Here is a 15,317-nt window from a genome sequence, read left to right on the forward strand (position 1 = left end):
CCTTCAGATATCCAGCTATGAGGGACTGTGGATTCAATACTGCCTAGGAGGAAAAAATATTTTAGGGTCACTCCAGCTTAACTTTAAGCTTTTCTTAGAATTAGCTTAACATTTCTTGGTAAAGAATTTGTTGTCATTTCAAATATTACTTATGAAAAACTGTAATAGGAGCCACTTAATAGTTTCCCTCTGTTACTGAGTAATAGCAAGCAATTAGCTTAACTCAGTTCATCTCTTCAGCAGATACCTGGTTAAGTCACTTACTGGGTTTCTAGTCACCATCACAGCAAGATGAAGGATGGAGAAGAGAGGGCAGGCTCCATGGAGCCTCTCCAAAAGTCTGTATGCCTTAATAATGCAATCAAATGGAACCATTGTGCTGGTTCAGCACAGCATACAGTCTTCCTTGAAATACTGTTATCTTAGGCTATAAGCCCAATTCTCACCCCCTTCACGCTTACCTTTAACTAACACAACCATAGCCTCTTTCTTTTTAGCAGCACAAGGCTTTGCAGCAATGATAAAAAACTCTGGGCAGCAGACCCCTATTTGTCTGTTGTTTGTATATTTGATTTAGCAGAAAATATGCAATTAATTATAAAATAAGAAACCTGAGTTCTCCTAGATATGGATTTATTAAGGTCTCCATTTGTAGTTAGGAGTTCAAAAGTCAGGGCTCTCTGGACCTACTAATGCAAATATTTTTACAGCTTCATTCCTGTTTAAACAGGAAGGTTTTGCACACTCATAAAATTCTTTGAAATACTGAAATAAAAGAAGCTGTTATTCCCAATAGCTTGATTAAAAAGCCTTTTATCTTCTATCATCAATTTTTAAAAACTGCTTGAAAATACTCACTTTGTAAACACAGCCTTCTTTCCAAATTGCCCTTGCACAGATTTCACAGTAGCAGTACCTTCCTGATTCTCATGTTTTAATTCCTGATGGAAAACTTTGATCTTTGGACAGATTTTACTTTTTTAGAAACAGTATTCCTACTACTTTATTATAGCTGATCAGTTCAATACGCTGATATTTATATTCCTGGCCCTAATTCATATTCTACCCAGAGACAAGCTAATTGCAAAAAGACTTTTAGGAACAGGAGGACCTGTGCCATATTTGCATTGCCACTTGGTCCAAGAACTGAGAAAGATGGGAACATTCACTCAAGTAGTTTCAGGAAAATGCATTTGATCAGTGGGTGATTTAAGTGAAAAGCAGCAGGGACAGTCCAGCATTGCTACAACTTACAACACTGGAAGGCATCATTACAATCCTGACTTACACATGCCATAGAAAGAAAACTTCAGTAATCTTCATTTGCTGCTTTCCTGACACCAAGACTTAAATTACAGCACCAGATACAAACCAGACACACTAACTCATTTTCTCCTCACCTTTGGGTTAGGATGCCGACTAATGATTAGGCTGACTGGACCCGGACCACATTCACTCAGGATGGCGTAGGCTTCGCTTAATGCTGCGTGACGCAGGCTCACTGAATCTGCCTCCAGGATCTGGTCACCACGGCTGCAGAGAGATAGAGCCAGTTAATCACAGCTGCCTTTTACAAAAGCATTTGTGCTTTCAACTGATGGCTAAGCTTTTTCAAATATACAAGTGTCTGGAAAAGATCTGATGTGCAAAGAACCCAGTCTCGGTCTTGTTCCCAGTGACGTGAATGCTTCAAGTCCTGTTGACTTCATGAGGGAGGTGCAGAGATCCCTTCTGCACTTAACAGCAGTGGTAAAAACCCTATTAAATCAACAGAGAACATTTGGCTGCACTTGGACCAGGGTGAAAGCAAACTTCTGATTCCAGTTCTGCATTTAGAAACTTGTTGAGCAAAGAGAAGAAATTAGATTCAGATGGGCTGTTCCTTCCCCTCATATTGAATTACATAACACTAAACGCACTGATAAGAAATAAACGATTTAGATACGTGTTTATGAAATTACTCCAGGAAAAAATTGAGTGAGATAAGCCTGCGTTTGCTTCAAATTAAGATACAGTACCCACTAGAAAGAAAAAAACCAAACAAAGCAACAACAAAACCCAAACCAATAAACAACAAAAACTTATCTGAAAGGAAAGCACATATTGTTTACTTTTGTTTTCCGAATATACTAACTCTTGCTCATAATACTTAGACATCTGCAACTATTTAAAAGAAAAGAACATCAGCTAGGGATATCATTAAAGCATTCTCATAATTACTAAGGCATTTGCTTTAAATAGACTTTCTCAAATAGTCTACTACTGCTGATTTATATTGGGCTACTTTCAACAATGGAAATAAATTGACACTGTGAGTCTACATGCCAAAGGCAAGATGGCAATTGCATGTGGCAGCCTTCAGTAACCTGTACTTCTGGTACAAGCTCAGGAAAGCAAAGGGTGACCTATCAGTTGTGTAATCATGCTGCTGCTCTGCTGATAATTTAGATTTACAGAGCTATTAGAAATATACAGTCATGTACATATATAGTATTACACAGGCACATCATTGAGAAGGGAAGCTCAGATGTGGAGGAGCGGGATTCAGACCTCTCTGGTATTGTAAAGCCAGTATTTTATTAACAAAGTTTTCCAAAAATCAAAACCATCCTCTAAGTTTTGGCTATGGAGCCATAAACCACTGATGGGACAACAGAAGCAAATATCTCAAAGAAGCAAGCTAGAAATCTGGGAAGCATGCCTGGATATAATCAATCATTAAACTTAATAAATGATACAGCTGTTACATACAGACACAACCAGCACTGCAATCTTTTCCAAAGAGGCTTACAAGAAAGCAAGTTGGCATTAAATACTGTCTGCTATAGACATTTCTATATGGTAGGAACTTTAAAGGGCTTTGGCAGGGATGCCACCACAAAATTATCTTCCCTTATTCCAAAAAATCCAATTGCTCTATCACAGTTTTCCTGGTAAGCAACGAAACAGAAAGGCACTCTGTTCTAATGTGAAAGCAAGGCATTTGCTCAGCTTCTCTGCACCAGTGCTCACACCACGCATTCAGTGTGGATCACGCATCTCCACTGGGTCTTCAGCAGAGCCTCCCCTCCCAAGTGATGCTTCCAGCACCCACCAGCAATTATGTAGGGATGCGGAAAGGTGGAAGATTTCCTCCAACAGTTTTTAAAAATGAAGCCTCCAGAAGCAGAACAGCAAATAACTTTCTGCCACTTAATCCAACCTAAAGCACAAGGGAACAATTGCTTCTCTCTCCTACAGTTCATTAAAGACATCTAAACTCCATGACAGAGTAAATGAGACGGGCAGTTCAGGCTGCAGCAACCCTGCCAGACTGACAGTAAGGGCAGAAAAGCACTGCTGCAGCCATGGGCACAATCAGCTGCAAGAACATCTCCCCCAGCTCTTTTCAAGAGAGTTTCAGGTGACTGAGCTTTTAGCAGAGCTCTGCAAATTTCCTCTCAGTCTGGGGTCTCTGGCTGCAGCTCTGATAAAAAGACATGAGGTTGCACTTCTTGCTGCACTCCTTTCTCAAAGGGTGCTATTAGGCTCAGCTTTCTGTATAAAGAATTAGAAAAGAAAAATCAACCACAACCTTAACGATCATGCTGCTTCCAGCACACAGAATAATGTTTCCTGGGTATTTAATACCCCTTTGGAATGTCTTTATTTAAATGTTTTCTTTTTGGTTGACTCTTTAAGTATAAATCCCCTCCATGCTACATCAACCCATTGCTGAAAACAAAATCTCGAACAATTTTATTGTAAAACCACTCCAGCATGTTTCTGCTTTAACTAACCTTAATCTGCCATCCATTTTAGCCACTGATCCTGGGGCCAGACTGTGAATGTATATCCCTGGAGAACTGTTTTCCAGCGTGAGGCAACAGGCACCAATGCCAAGCCCAACCCCTGGCTCTGTGAAAAACAAGAAGTACAAAGAAAAGTAGCAGATTGCAATCACACAGGACACACAAATGTTTGTGTTCCCACATCCCATCTAAGACCAAGACTCATGTATTGTTTCAGGGCTGGCCTTCACTGCAGTCAGTCAGGAAGCCAAGACCAACAAGTGGAAATCAGGATTGAAAATATCTGATTCTGACTGTTTTCTGAGATCCATCACTTCCAGATAGTTCTCTGGGTGGCGTGGGAACCGCCTGGAAATGTCACACAAGGTCTGATCTGGTCCAAGGCACAAAGAAGTGGGGGCAGCAACGCAATAAAGATGTCACTTAAGATCACTGCAAAAAACATGAGTACGGAAGATGCTGCCAACCGTACTGCTCCCTTTTGTTATATATAGGCATGGCATTCCTCAGCAATTTGGCAGGAAGAAAGGTAAGGCATTATCTCTGGTTCAGTAATTACCTCTGTACACTTCACCTTTGCTTTCCTTCAAGTAAGATCATTCCTAACGTATGAATTGCTGAACATCTCATCTTCTCTCTCCAAATTTTTTAATCCAACCTTTAAAATCAGCATAATTTAAGCCTCTGAAATGGACATATTTGTTGTACCACATACAGCATATCCTCTAAATTTATCTTGTGTAGTTATTAATAATGAGAGCAACCCTTACGCAGGAGAACAGCTCATTTGGCCAATTTTGAGCACTCTACAGAACTTTGCCTTACCCGGAGCTGCTGTTTACCAGAAGGTAACAACCATTTGAGCTGCTGAGAGGCTGATTCACATTTTGCCCAGTATCTCACAGCATCCCTCTCTCTGGGGAGTGAGTCTGCTGACACTGGAGCAGCAAAATGTGGAAGGGGGAACTCTTCAGAAGTTTCTGCATTAGAGAATGCTTTTCTCCCCCATCCTGTGGTTCAAGATCAGAGGGATGCAGGTAGGTTCCCTGGGTATTAGAGCCTCTAATATGTTCCCAAAACCTCCCCTAACACAAAAGGGTTTGTTCTCCAACCCCACCTCAATGGACCCTCACCTTTATTGAGCGTCACATCCATGACAATCCTGTCCTTTGGGCCAGGTCCTTTGCGGCTGGAGGAGGAACCGTCTGCCTCATCGGCACCAGGGGCTGGCATGCCACCACTAGCACTGGAGCTGGGGGAGCTGGAGCGGCTCAGCAAGGTGGGAGTCACACAGGGTGTGAGGCTTGGGCTGCGCAGCCGCGTGCGCACTGTCAGGGTCACCACACCTTTCTTGAGTTGCTGCAGAGACATCAGAGAACCCCAATAAGGCGACATGATACACCAGCATGTCAGTAAACCTGCATACAGTAATCTGTGGCAGCTAAAGGATGTAAAGCTGAAGGCATGAAATGGCACTGAAGAGGAGTGCGAATATCTCCCATACTACATCCATGTTACCTTAAATCTCTGAATGGCCTCCTGATGGGTCAGTCCTTGTAGAGACTCTCCATTAACTTCCAGGATTTCATCCCCTGGTAATTAAATACAGAAAAGTAAGTCAGCAATATACAGACTGTATACAGAGATGTAAAAAAACCTTTTCCTGTACGTAAGGCGACCTGCTATTACAAAGATTCCAATTAACTGTTCAGAAAAAGCCTTTTACTGTTCTCAGTTTATTTTCACTTGTCCTAATGCCTTTACAAGTTAATAATGATGAATTAGCAGAGTAAAGACTGTTATTCAGCAGAGATCCTTAACTTGGCATTTTCATACTAACAAACATGCTTGAAACACCATGGATTTTAACTGAAGTCTGAAAATAGATGCTCATTACATGGAAGTCCAAAGGGACTATAAAACTCCCTTTCTTTTATGAACATCAATAGGAAAAATGAGAATGTAAGTTAAACACAGTGGCATGTCACTCCAAAGCCTGTTAGGAGAAAATGAACCTTCTATCCACGTGCAAAAAGCAAATGTGTCATCTTACTAAATGCCTGTGGATGGAGAAGCACGTAGCCCATACACTGCAATAGCAAATCCCCTTCTTACCCCCCTGAACACATCCTATCATATACTCTTCTTACCTCAGTTAACACATCCCAACATATTTCTACCTGCTACCAGGCTCTGGGTCTTACTTCTTACACACAGCTGTGGTGATCTACCTTCGTTTTATTAAAAGAGGTTCATCATTATCCAAATACATGTTCTGCAAATTTACTTGCACATGTGTAAAATTAGATGGACAATATCACCAAAGTTACCTCCCCTCTCCTTGCCCAGTAAAAACAAATAATTAAATAAATTAATAAAGGGAATGCAAACTCTGAATAGCCTTCAAAGGGGCTATGGGACAGCTGCTACTTCTTGGCTTCCCACAACCCATACAACAGGGACACGAGCTTCCCTCTAGCAGCAGGTGTGAGAGTTGGCACCAAAGACAGTCTCAAATACAACAAGTGTGATGAGATATAAAGAGGGCAATGATGATATGAGAAGGAGAGGAGTAACACAGGAGCAGCTTGAGAGAAGTAACACAGGAGCAGCTTTCTGCAGAAGACAAGCAACACAACCCCTGCAGAAGAGCTGTCAACCACTCTAAAATCATGGTCACTTCGTATTTTCAGCAGTAATTGTGTGTCTTTTTGGCATAGCACTCAGACCAGGGTGCAAACAAACACAGAGCAGGTTACATGTACAGCTCAGAGATCAAGCCTGCAAAAGCTGTAATAAAATCAGGATATAACTGCTTCCCCAACCAGCCGCATGACCTTACTGCCAATACCAGCTTTCCTCTTCTATTTTTCTGGTTATGACTCTTACTTGTTGATAAATGTCAAAATCATTCCAAGATGCTAGAGAGCACAATGGCCCAAAACAGCCTCTCCCAAGCATGTCCTTCTATATAACTCCTTCTTGGACCAACCGTTTTTAAGCCAGATCTTGGTTTGATAGATGCGTTTCACAGCTATCAATAACCCTCTGAAACTGCAGAATTGCAGCTTATGTCTTGAGCAAATAAAGTTCACTGAAGAGGAATCAAAAAAACCCACCCAAACCAAAACAAACCATCATATTGTAGTTTGCCCTTCTCAATATGCAATATAATCAAGTTAACTGCTATGAATGACCTTTCCAGGATGGACAAATAGGGTGTGTTACTTTCTCCACAGCCTCTTGCTGATGGCCAAGTACCTAAATAAAGCCGTACTTGAGTTTTACTGCTAGACTGAAATAGTATCCCACTGTGGTCCTTTACATGTAGTTGAATTCTCTTCATCGTACCTTCTTTAAGCCTTCCATCAGCAGCTGCTGCTCCATTTGGGAATATAGTCTTCACAAAAATCCCCATGCGTCCACGAGCAGAATCCTGACCTCCCACAATGCTGAATCCAAGACCCTACAAAAAAAGGGAGAAGAGACAGCTGGCACCTTACTTTATTAATACCTGTGTGGGAAAGACTGTCAATAAGTCAAAAGAAAGAGGAAAACCTAAAAGCTTCTGATGAATTGCACTGCCATCTTACCCTCTGCTTGCATTTCCTCATTTGCTTTCACTCTAATACCAACACACTTATCAGCCCAAAAAGTAGCAGCAGGCACCTTAAGCTGAAATAGCAAAAATGCCATTTTGAGATTACTTAAAAAAAAAAATCCACTGGGCCAATGGCTTTATGTTATCCTACTCACATTTTAAAAACTGTAACACATTGCTTCTAAATTGACAGACAGTAGATTTCCACCCCTGAGATCTATATCCAGGATTAACTGTAGCTTTCTCTGCTGCCACAGATCCTACATTTCCTCAGGAAAGAAAAAAAAATAGAAGCTTAAGAACATGACATAAGGTCAGTGCTGTAATGTCAGGAATGCAGCTGGAATGGGGCTGTCATGGGAGGGCTGCCCCACTCATGTCTCCAGAATAATTAAAAATGTACATGTTCCATGTTGTATTTAAATAAATCTAGATCAATACATTCCCCAGGGCTCCATCTGTTAGCTCTCGCCCCTGCATTGCCCCGGCTGGCTGTGGGACTGTCTTGTGAAGCTGATCAGGGAATGGATGAGCACAGCAGAATGAACCTCTCCCCCCTCTACTGAGTTATTTCCCAGCCAAATTACTTCCTCAATCCACCTCTCCACGCCCCATATTTCTCCTGTTGTCACTGCTGTACATGTATTTTACAGAATAAAGACAAAAGTCACCAACCAGGTGGACAAGTGAAGTGGAAAACTGCTGTGCTTCAATGATCTGAAGTCACTGTTATTATTAGTGCCTCAGGCACTGCTCTCCAGCTGAGGGATGCTGCCAGGGCAGGCACTGTGTTTACAACCCAATACAACAACCAGCTCTTTTGTTTTACTCTGTGAATATAAAGTAGACTACTGCAGTTATGAGCTTCTAGTAATTTGATAAGACATCATCAATTTCTAGAAAGGAAGCATCTCAACTGTGCAATACAAATAACTGCTCGCTGTGCAATTATCAACTGCAAAACAACCTACAGAAAACAGGAGGCTCCTGGCACGCCTCTGCACAGACACAGCAATTCTACCCTAGCAATGTGGGGTATGGTGAGAGAAATACATCTGCAAACACAACAGTTCCCATGTTAGCCCACCTTTGTGCAGAAGTGCTGTCACTCCACAGCAGAAAACCACCCCCTGCATGTCCACCTACAGATGACAACCCAAGGGTAAATACTTAGCCCCCGTCAGCAACACGGTGTCTCTTTTCAAGTCAAGGGACTCCATACAGATCATAAAGCAAATGCTACTGCAAAAATTGTAGTGGAATCCCTAACAGAGGTGATGACTCAAAAGGTGGGTGAAATGCACCCAAAATGGCAGCTGCTTGAGGTGGTTGATGATCACTACAGCCTGCTAACTGCAGAAAGACGGGAGAAGGTGGCTTATCCCACAGGGAGGAATAAACTAATTCTTATGAGAAAGAACAGGATCAAAAAAAATGGTGTATGTGGAAAATCAGGAAATATTCATTTGGAAATGTCATTAAAGACCTGAAGCTCCCGAAACAAGACGAGATATAGCAACCATGCGTCAATCTACCCAGAGAAACCACTATTTCTAACTTTTTTGTTAAACTTAAAGCACAATAAGGAATTTGTTTTGCATTTGAGCTTAAAAGTCAAAACAAGTCTTTTTAGTCCAAAACATATCCATCTGATGAATACAAAGAGTTATTACAGAAAAGGACATGCATATTTATAGAGTATTTAAATGACAGCCCAAATACTACTGTGGATTAGATTAGGGAAAACAATATACACCTAGGTTAATGCTTGTCTATTTTCTGTTAGCATTCAGCCAGCTGGCATCTAGCAAACGTGGAAACATATTACTGGAGGAAGAAAAGAGGACTCTTTGACCCAGAGAATTCAGACAAGCAATCAACCAACCAGCAAACTGTCTTTGGGTTTAACGCTTAATTTGCAGTGGTGTTTTTTTACTGTATCCAGATTCCACATAGATAACATATGCTTGTCCATAAATACACATGTAAAGAGGTACTCTTCTGTAGGTGCACCAGCTTTGCCTTAACATGTACATTTAGAGATCCATTACCAATATTTGGTATCACAGTAATGACCAGGAGCCCCAAATCAGAATGACTGCCACCCCACATCAAGTGTGTGACACAAACATCACTTCTCCTGCATTTTGCAGGTGTAACTTCAGCATTTGTATTTGAAAATGGGATTTGTTTATCATTATTGTTATTATCATGGGCCACCTTGAGAACTGCTGGAAGTCCTGGGCAACGGGAGACACCTTTTAAAACCTCAACTCTTGCTACATGTGAGAAACCAGCCACATGCAGAAATCCTCACCTTGCCTTGCCCTTTCATCAGGACAATGTTGGAAATGATGGACGGCTGGGTCAGTCTCCATGGAGATTCCACCTGGGCGGCACTGAAGGAACGGGTGGATTTCTTCACTATATGGTAGTCCTAACAAACATAGCAAACGGGGGAAGTCACTCTCATTGCTTGGCACAGGCACTAGGATATAACACCAGGGAAACTGCATGTGTCGCGGAGAGAGAGGCAGGGATCTTACAGATATATTCAGAAAAATGTTCGAGGTATGAAATCTCAGCTCATTACACTCAAAGTGAATCTTGCCACAGTAATTTTCTCGCATTTTGCACAGTAGGATCATTTTGTAATGTACCAGTCACAATTTAGATTAAAAAGATTAAGATTAAGGGTAACCTCATGATATACTGAAATCCTTAGCTGTTTTACAAGAGGAAAAAATAGTAAAGGAAAAAAGCCTTCATCATCAAATCATTAAAATAAAGAGAAGCAGGATTTTTTGGCCTAAGTCTTCACATCTCTGGAACTGGAACACACAGAATCACAGAGTAATTTGAATTGGAAGTTACCTTCAAAGCTCACCTAGTCCAACCCCTCAGCAATGAGCAAGAACATCTTCATCTAGATCAGGTAGCCCAGAACCACTTCCAGCCTGGCACTGAATGTCTCCAGGGATGGGGCATCCACAACCTCTCTGGGCAACCTGTGCCAGTGTTTTACACCCCCATTGTAAAGAATTTTTTCTTCACATCCAGCCTGAATCTTTCCTCTTTAGGTTAAAACCATCAGCCCTTGTCCTACCATAACAGGCCCTTCTAAAATGTCTCTCTCCATCTTTCTCATAGGTCCTTCTTGTAAGATCAGTCCTGGGATCTTCTAGCCACAGCATGAAAGGGACTGCAGTGATAGGACAAGGGGTAACGGGTTGAAACTTAAACAGCAAAGGTTTAGATTGGATATAAGGAAGAAATTCTTTACTGTCAGGGTGGTGAGGTACTGGAATGGGTTGCCCAGGGAGGCTGTGAATGCTCCATCCCTGGCAGTGTTCAAGGCCAGGCTGGATAAAGCCTTGGGTGACCTGGTTTAGTGTGAGCTGTCCCTGCCCATGGCAGGGAGGTTGGAACTAGATGATCTTAAGGTCCTTTCCAACCCTAACTATTCTATGATTCTATGAAGTGCCCCCTTCACTACCCTCAGAGTAAAGAAGTTCTCCATAGGTGGCCAACACATCCCATTTTGGTGTGCAGGCCTGGTTTCTGTCCCTGTCATGTACCTACGTGGCCTTGCTTCACTACTCTCATGTCTATGAGCTCCAGACAGATCTCGGAAGACCAGGTGCAGCGAGATGCTCAGAGCCAGCCCTGTCTTGCACCCACCTGCCTGGCTCCTGCCGACTCCAGCTGCTGGGGCAGAGAGTGTTTTCTTCCACCTCGGGAATATTTCACTGCTATTTCATAAGTCGATTCTCCATTTTCCACCATCAGCTCATCGTCTTCTCCCACGGACTCCAAACGGGACCCAGCACCTTGGGAAAACCACAGAAACACATCCCTCAAACATCTCAGAGCCGCTCTATCCTCTCGCCATCATGCTATGATAGTTTTGATTATCCCCAGCTAAAAATCTCCTCCTGCTGTCACAGGTTTTCTACGATCCTTCAATGATGCTGAACTCCACAGCACCGCTGCTCATGGTAGTAAGCAAAAGAGGAAGATAATTGAGCTGGTAGCTTAGGGACAGGAAAGAAATTCAGCTGTTCTCACCCAATGGCACTTGCCAGTGCACTAAGCTCTCAGCTTCATTTATTTAAAATTAAAAGACCTGACACTGTAGCAGTATTCATTTCTGGAGGTGTCACGTCACTTCAAGGGAAATTTTTCTGGAATGGAAAAAGGAAAAATGTGCCAATGAAATGCTATTTTCTTTCCTTCTGGCAATGATCCTAGTCATCTTAAAGAGGAGGAGAGTGCAGAGTTCATGTTAGAAACAGAATTATTTGTCTTGAAGGACATCCTGTAATTAGCCGCAGAGTACCCAGCTCCTTGCATCAGGGCTCCTCCAATCCTCATTTTCTCTGAGGTCCCCACAGGACCCCCAGTCACAGCAGCTCCCGAACATTTATCCTTGTGATTTCCCTACCATGCAGGGAAGGGACATTAACCCATATTTTACAGATGAAAACCCAAGGAACAGACAGACTAAATTCACACAAGCTGGATTTCATTATGTGGTGTTAAGATTACCTTAAACCAACTCTAAGTTTGTGCTGCCATAGAAAGGAACAGATATGCTTTCCCCTCATCCTCACTGCCCTCCCTGTCTTCACTCTGGGGACAGGGCTCACAAGCCATAGTCTGAGGTGAGCCCACTGTAAATTTGCCCAGGAGATCCCAAACCCCTTTCCTTCCACCTTCTCCTTGCCCAGGGACTGTGCAAGCATCACTGCCAGTGCCAAGGAGCAAAGGAGCATAGAGCTGGGCACTCACTTGTTTTCACTCAGCATTAATGCAATTCTGCTGCCACATCCATAGGCAGAATTTGGACGCACTGCCCAAGAGGGCAGTTTAAACCTGCTCCCTGTTCTGGAGTGCAAAATTACCTCTGGTTTTAAAGCTCTCCTTCTCTGGGCACACAGGGCACTGCTGCTGGTGCACACAGCCAGGACAGCTATTTTGGCAGGACACAGCATCCTGTCACTTCTTTCATTCAAAAACCCGCCTGGCACTTACAGTTAACCCTGTCCTGTCACATCTTCCTCTCTTCTTCTAAAAGAACAGTTATATTTCTGTGTTTTCTGACCATCTCTGAATGCAGCTTCCTTTCCCACACTGCAGCCCAAGCTCACCCACAGCCCAGGGCCATCAGCACTCACAGGAACCAGGGCTGAATCCCCAGTGAGCCTCCAACACACAGCCGCAGGGGCTACAGGCAGAGGAGCTCCCTGGAGGATGCTAAAAATATCAGAGTAAATCTAAATTAAGCTGAGACAGCAGGGATGGAACTTCAGAAAGAAACAGGAATGAGAACATGATATAATGCTGCACACAGGTTACTCTTAAAACCTGGGGGCAAAGCAACAGAAATCTAGGGAGTATTTGCCATATTGGGTATTTTGATGATGGTGTGCTGAGATATATTCCACACCTCAGTATCACAACACGCTGAAATATATAGGGAAGAAGACACAGAGAAAAGAAATAGAAATGAAAAATCTTCATCTTTCTGTTCATTCAGCTCAGGAAGCTGAACACAAACTTCCCTAGCTGGGACCTGGCTGGGAAGGCTGGGACTTTCCTTCCAAATAAAACTAATATGATCTCCAAAGGAAAGAAATCTTATCTCACTTTTAGACAGTTAAAATAAATACACAACATAAAAATTCTACAATTGGTATCTTTTATCAACCCAGCTTTACCTTGGGATCGACTTCTGTATTTCAGTATGCCGCTTCCCAGGTTTGGACTTGGGTTGCTTCCTTTGGACGCTTCTGCACAAGCTGGATCTTGAGACTTCTCAGTTTCCATTACCTAACAAAAAAATAAAATTAAAAAATTTATAATTATTTAGTTGTAAACCTGAAAGGTTGATGGAATTCCTCTCATTTTTACTAAGGGTCAGAAAATTCCACTGCACAGAATCTTTTTCTCCAAAACATGTCATTATATTAAGCCAGCACACATTTCTGCAAGTAATTTTCCACAATGCCTATGGTTGTTATTGTAAATTTTACCAATGGGTAGAGGTACAGCTCACTATGGGCAGAGATGCTCTGCAGGGTACCACACTAATGCCTCCAGCACCAATGGCACCTCATTCAGGTGCTTCCACATGCATTTTAACAAAATTTTAATGCTGCTTTTATAGCAGTTTGCTCAGCTCAGCAAGCTTCCAGAGACATCACAGCGAAAAAAACACTTTAGAAAGAAGTTATTTTATTGATAGTGTTTGGGGCTGAATGCCAATGCATGATGGATGAAAAGCTAATTTAACAGAAAGTTATGAAAATTATATAGCTAAGCACTTACAAGAGAAGCAATAGAAATGCTCAACTTAAATTTGCACATGGAATAGCAACCCTTGACACCCTGAGTAAATACACTGAGCCTGTTTACCTCCATGTTTGCCTAGCTGGAGGTGACAATACAAGGTGACAATGCGCAGCAGCAGCATGGCCACATGGCCAGGGATGAGCAGAGCTGCCCATATACAAAGCCCACAAAGACTCTCCTCAAGTCATGCCCTGTGGCAGAGCCTGGTGATCTCCACATGGTGCTTCCTTTACTGAGCTACAGAAGCTGCCCTGTCCTAGATGTGCCCCTCCACAGTGATCCTGAACATGCTCCCTTTAGATATACTCATTCTTCTACATTTTCACCCCATCACCTACCATGCATCCTCTGTGTGATTATGCAGACAGCTCACAGCAAGGATCACAGAATTCCCAATACAACAATTTGGTTGCACTATACTTTTAATGTACTATATAAACTGCTAGAATTCAGATTAAAAGATATCCAACCCAAATGACTGAACACTCTTTCTACTTTCACTATTCAAGTTTAAAAATAGCAGAATCTTCCCCAGAACCTATCTCGTATCTCCAAGTTCCCCTTATCCCCAAACCAAGGAAGACATAAGTTTATCTTTTGCAGAGAGTCTAGATTTCGTAGTTTCAGTTCAAAGGGTAAAAACTTCAGGAAAACGTAAAACTGGCAGATAACCGGAGGCTGGAATGGAAACTTGCTTTTTATTCCTTTCCCTTTAACACGAATGGCTACATGTACTTTACACATAGTTTGCATAGCCTAGCTAGTTCTTGTTGATTTTTCAAGGCATTGCTGCAGCTACTTCAGAGTCCAGTTCTACTATCAAATGCTTTGCAGATCACAGCTCCATGTAATCACATTCATATGTAGAAGAAAATAACCACACCAGTATGAAAAAACAAGAGCTTATGATCTGGCGATCCTAATGAGGCATGAGATTCCAGAAAGAAAAAAATAAAAATCAAGAAATGAGATCCAAAAACCCACCCAACAGACCCAAACCATCAGGGATTAGCCCACAGCCAAAGCACCACAAACTCTCTCTATGAGAGACTGGGATACCCAAAAGACAGAGGGAGTGTTTGGAAGTGAGCCAGGACTTCATGCATCACGCAAAAGTTATGTTGTAATTTACCATACAAGTGAAAATACTCTAATAGTAGTATTAAGAGTGTACAGTGAAAATGTCTGCTTCTTAGAAAGGTAGAAAGTATTTGTGCAAACACACAATAATCATGTAGCTGATGGTTTTAAACATGTGCAAAACAATCAGTACTCAGGGAAGTGTTAACTCTGAGGTGGAGAAATATGTGAAGCATCAGGTTGAAGAAAAACGAGGGATACCTCATCAAAGAAGTCAGTTTTGCTGTTTATCTACCCTAACAGACAGGGGTGGGTCCAACCTAACCTTTTCTGGAGCAGAGCATAACCCAGCTCGGGTTCAGCTCTGTAGAGCAGTTTTGGTTTTGTGGCACATACGGACATGCACAGTTACACCTGATGAGACCACATAATTGCCAGCTGGACTGTTTCCTCCAGCTCAGACCATGGGGGGATACTGAATCAGTTTGCAG

The 15,317-nt window shown here is 42.3% G+C and overlaps 1 protein-coding gene across 1 annotated transcript in view; it reads right to left on the reverse strand.

The window, feature by feature from the left end:
- Nucleotides 1-15,317, reverse strand: part of PDZD2 (PDZ domain containing 2) — a 208,397-nt gene that overhangs the window by 28,492 nt on the left and 164,588 nt on the right. Inside the window, exons 7-14 of the mRNA XM_034072629.1 lie at nt 13,113-13,224; nt 11,074-11,222; nt 9,710-9,829; nt 7,143-7,257; nt 5,310-5,383; nt 4,925-5,150; nt 3,780-3,897; nt 1,401-1,533 (exon numbers count right to left, since the gene is read on the reverse strand). Coding sequence (XP_033928520.1) covers nt 1,401-1,533; nt 3,780-3,897; nt 4,925-5,150; nt 5,310-5,383; nt 7,143-7,257; nt 9,710-9,829; nt 11,074-11,222; nt 13,113-13,224 — 1,047 coding nt within the window. The remainder of the gene's footprint in view (nt 1-1,400; nt 1,534-3,779; nt 3,898-4,924; nt 5,151-5,309; nt 5,384-7,142; nt 7,258-9,709; nt 9,830-11,073; nt 11,223-13,112; nt 13,225-15,317) is intronic.

Source organism: Melopsittacus undulatus, chromosome Z, assembly GCF_012275295.1.
Source record: "Melopsittacus undulatus isolate bMelUnd1 chromosome Z, bMelUnd1.mat.Z, whole genome shotgun sequence".
Lineage (NCBI taxonomy): Eukaryota > Metazoa > Chordata > Aves > Psittaciformes > Psittaculidae > Melopsittacus > Melopsittacus undulatus.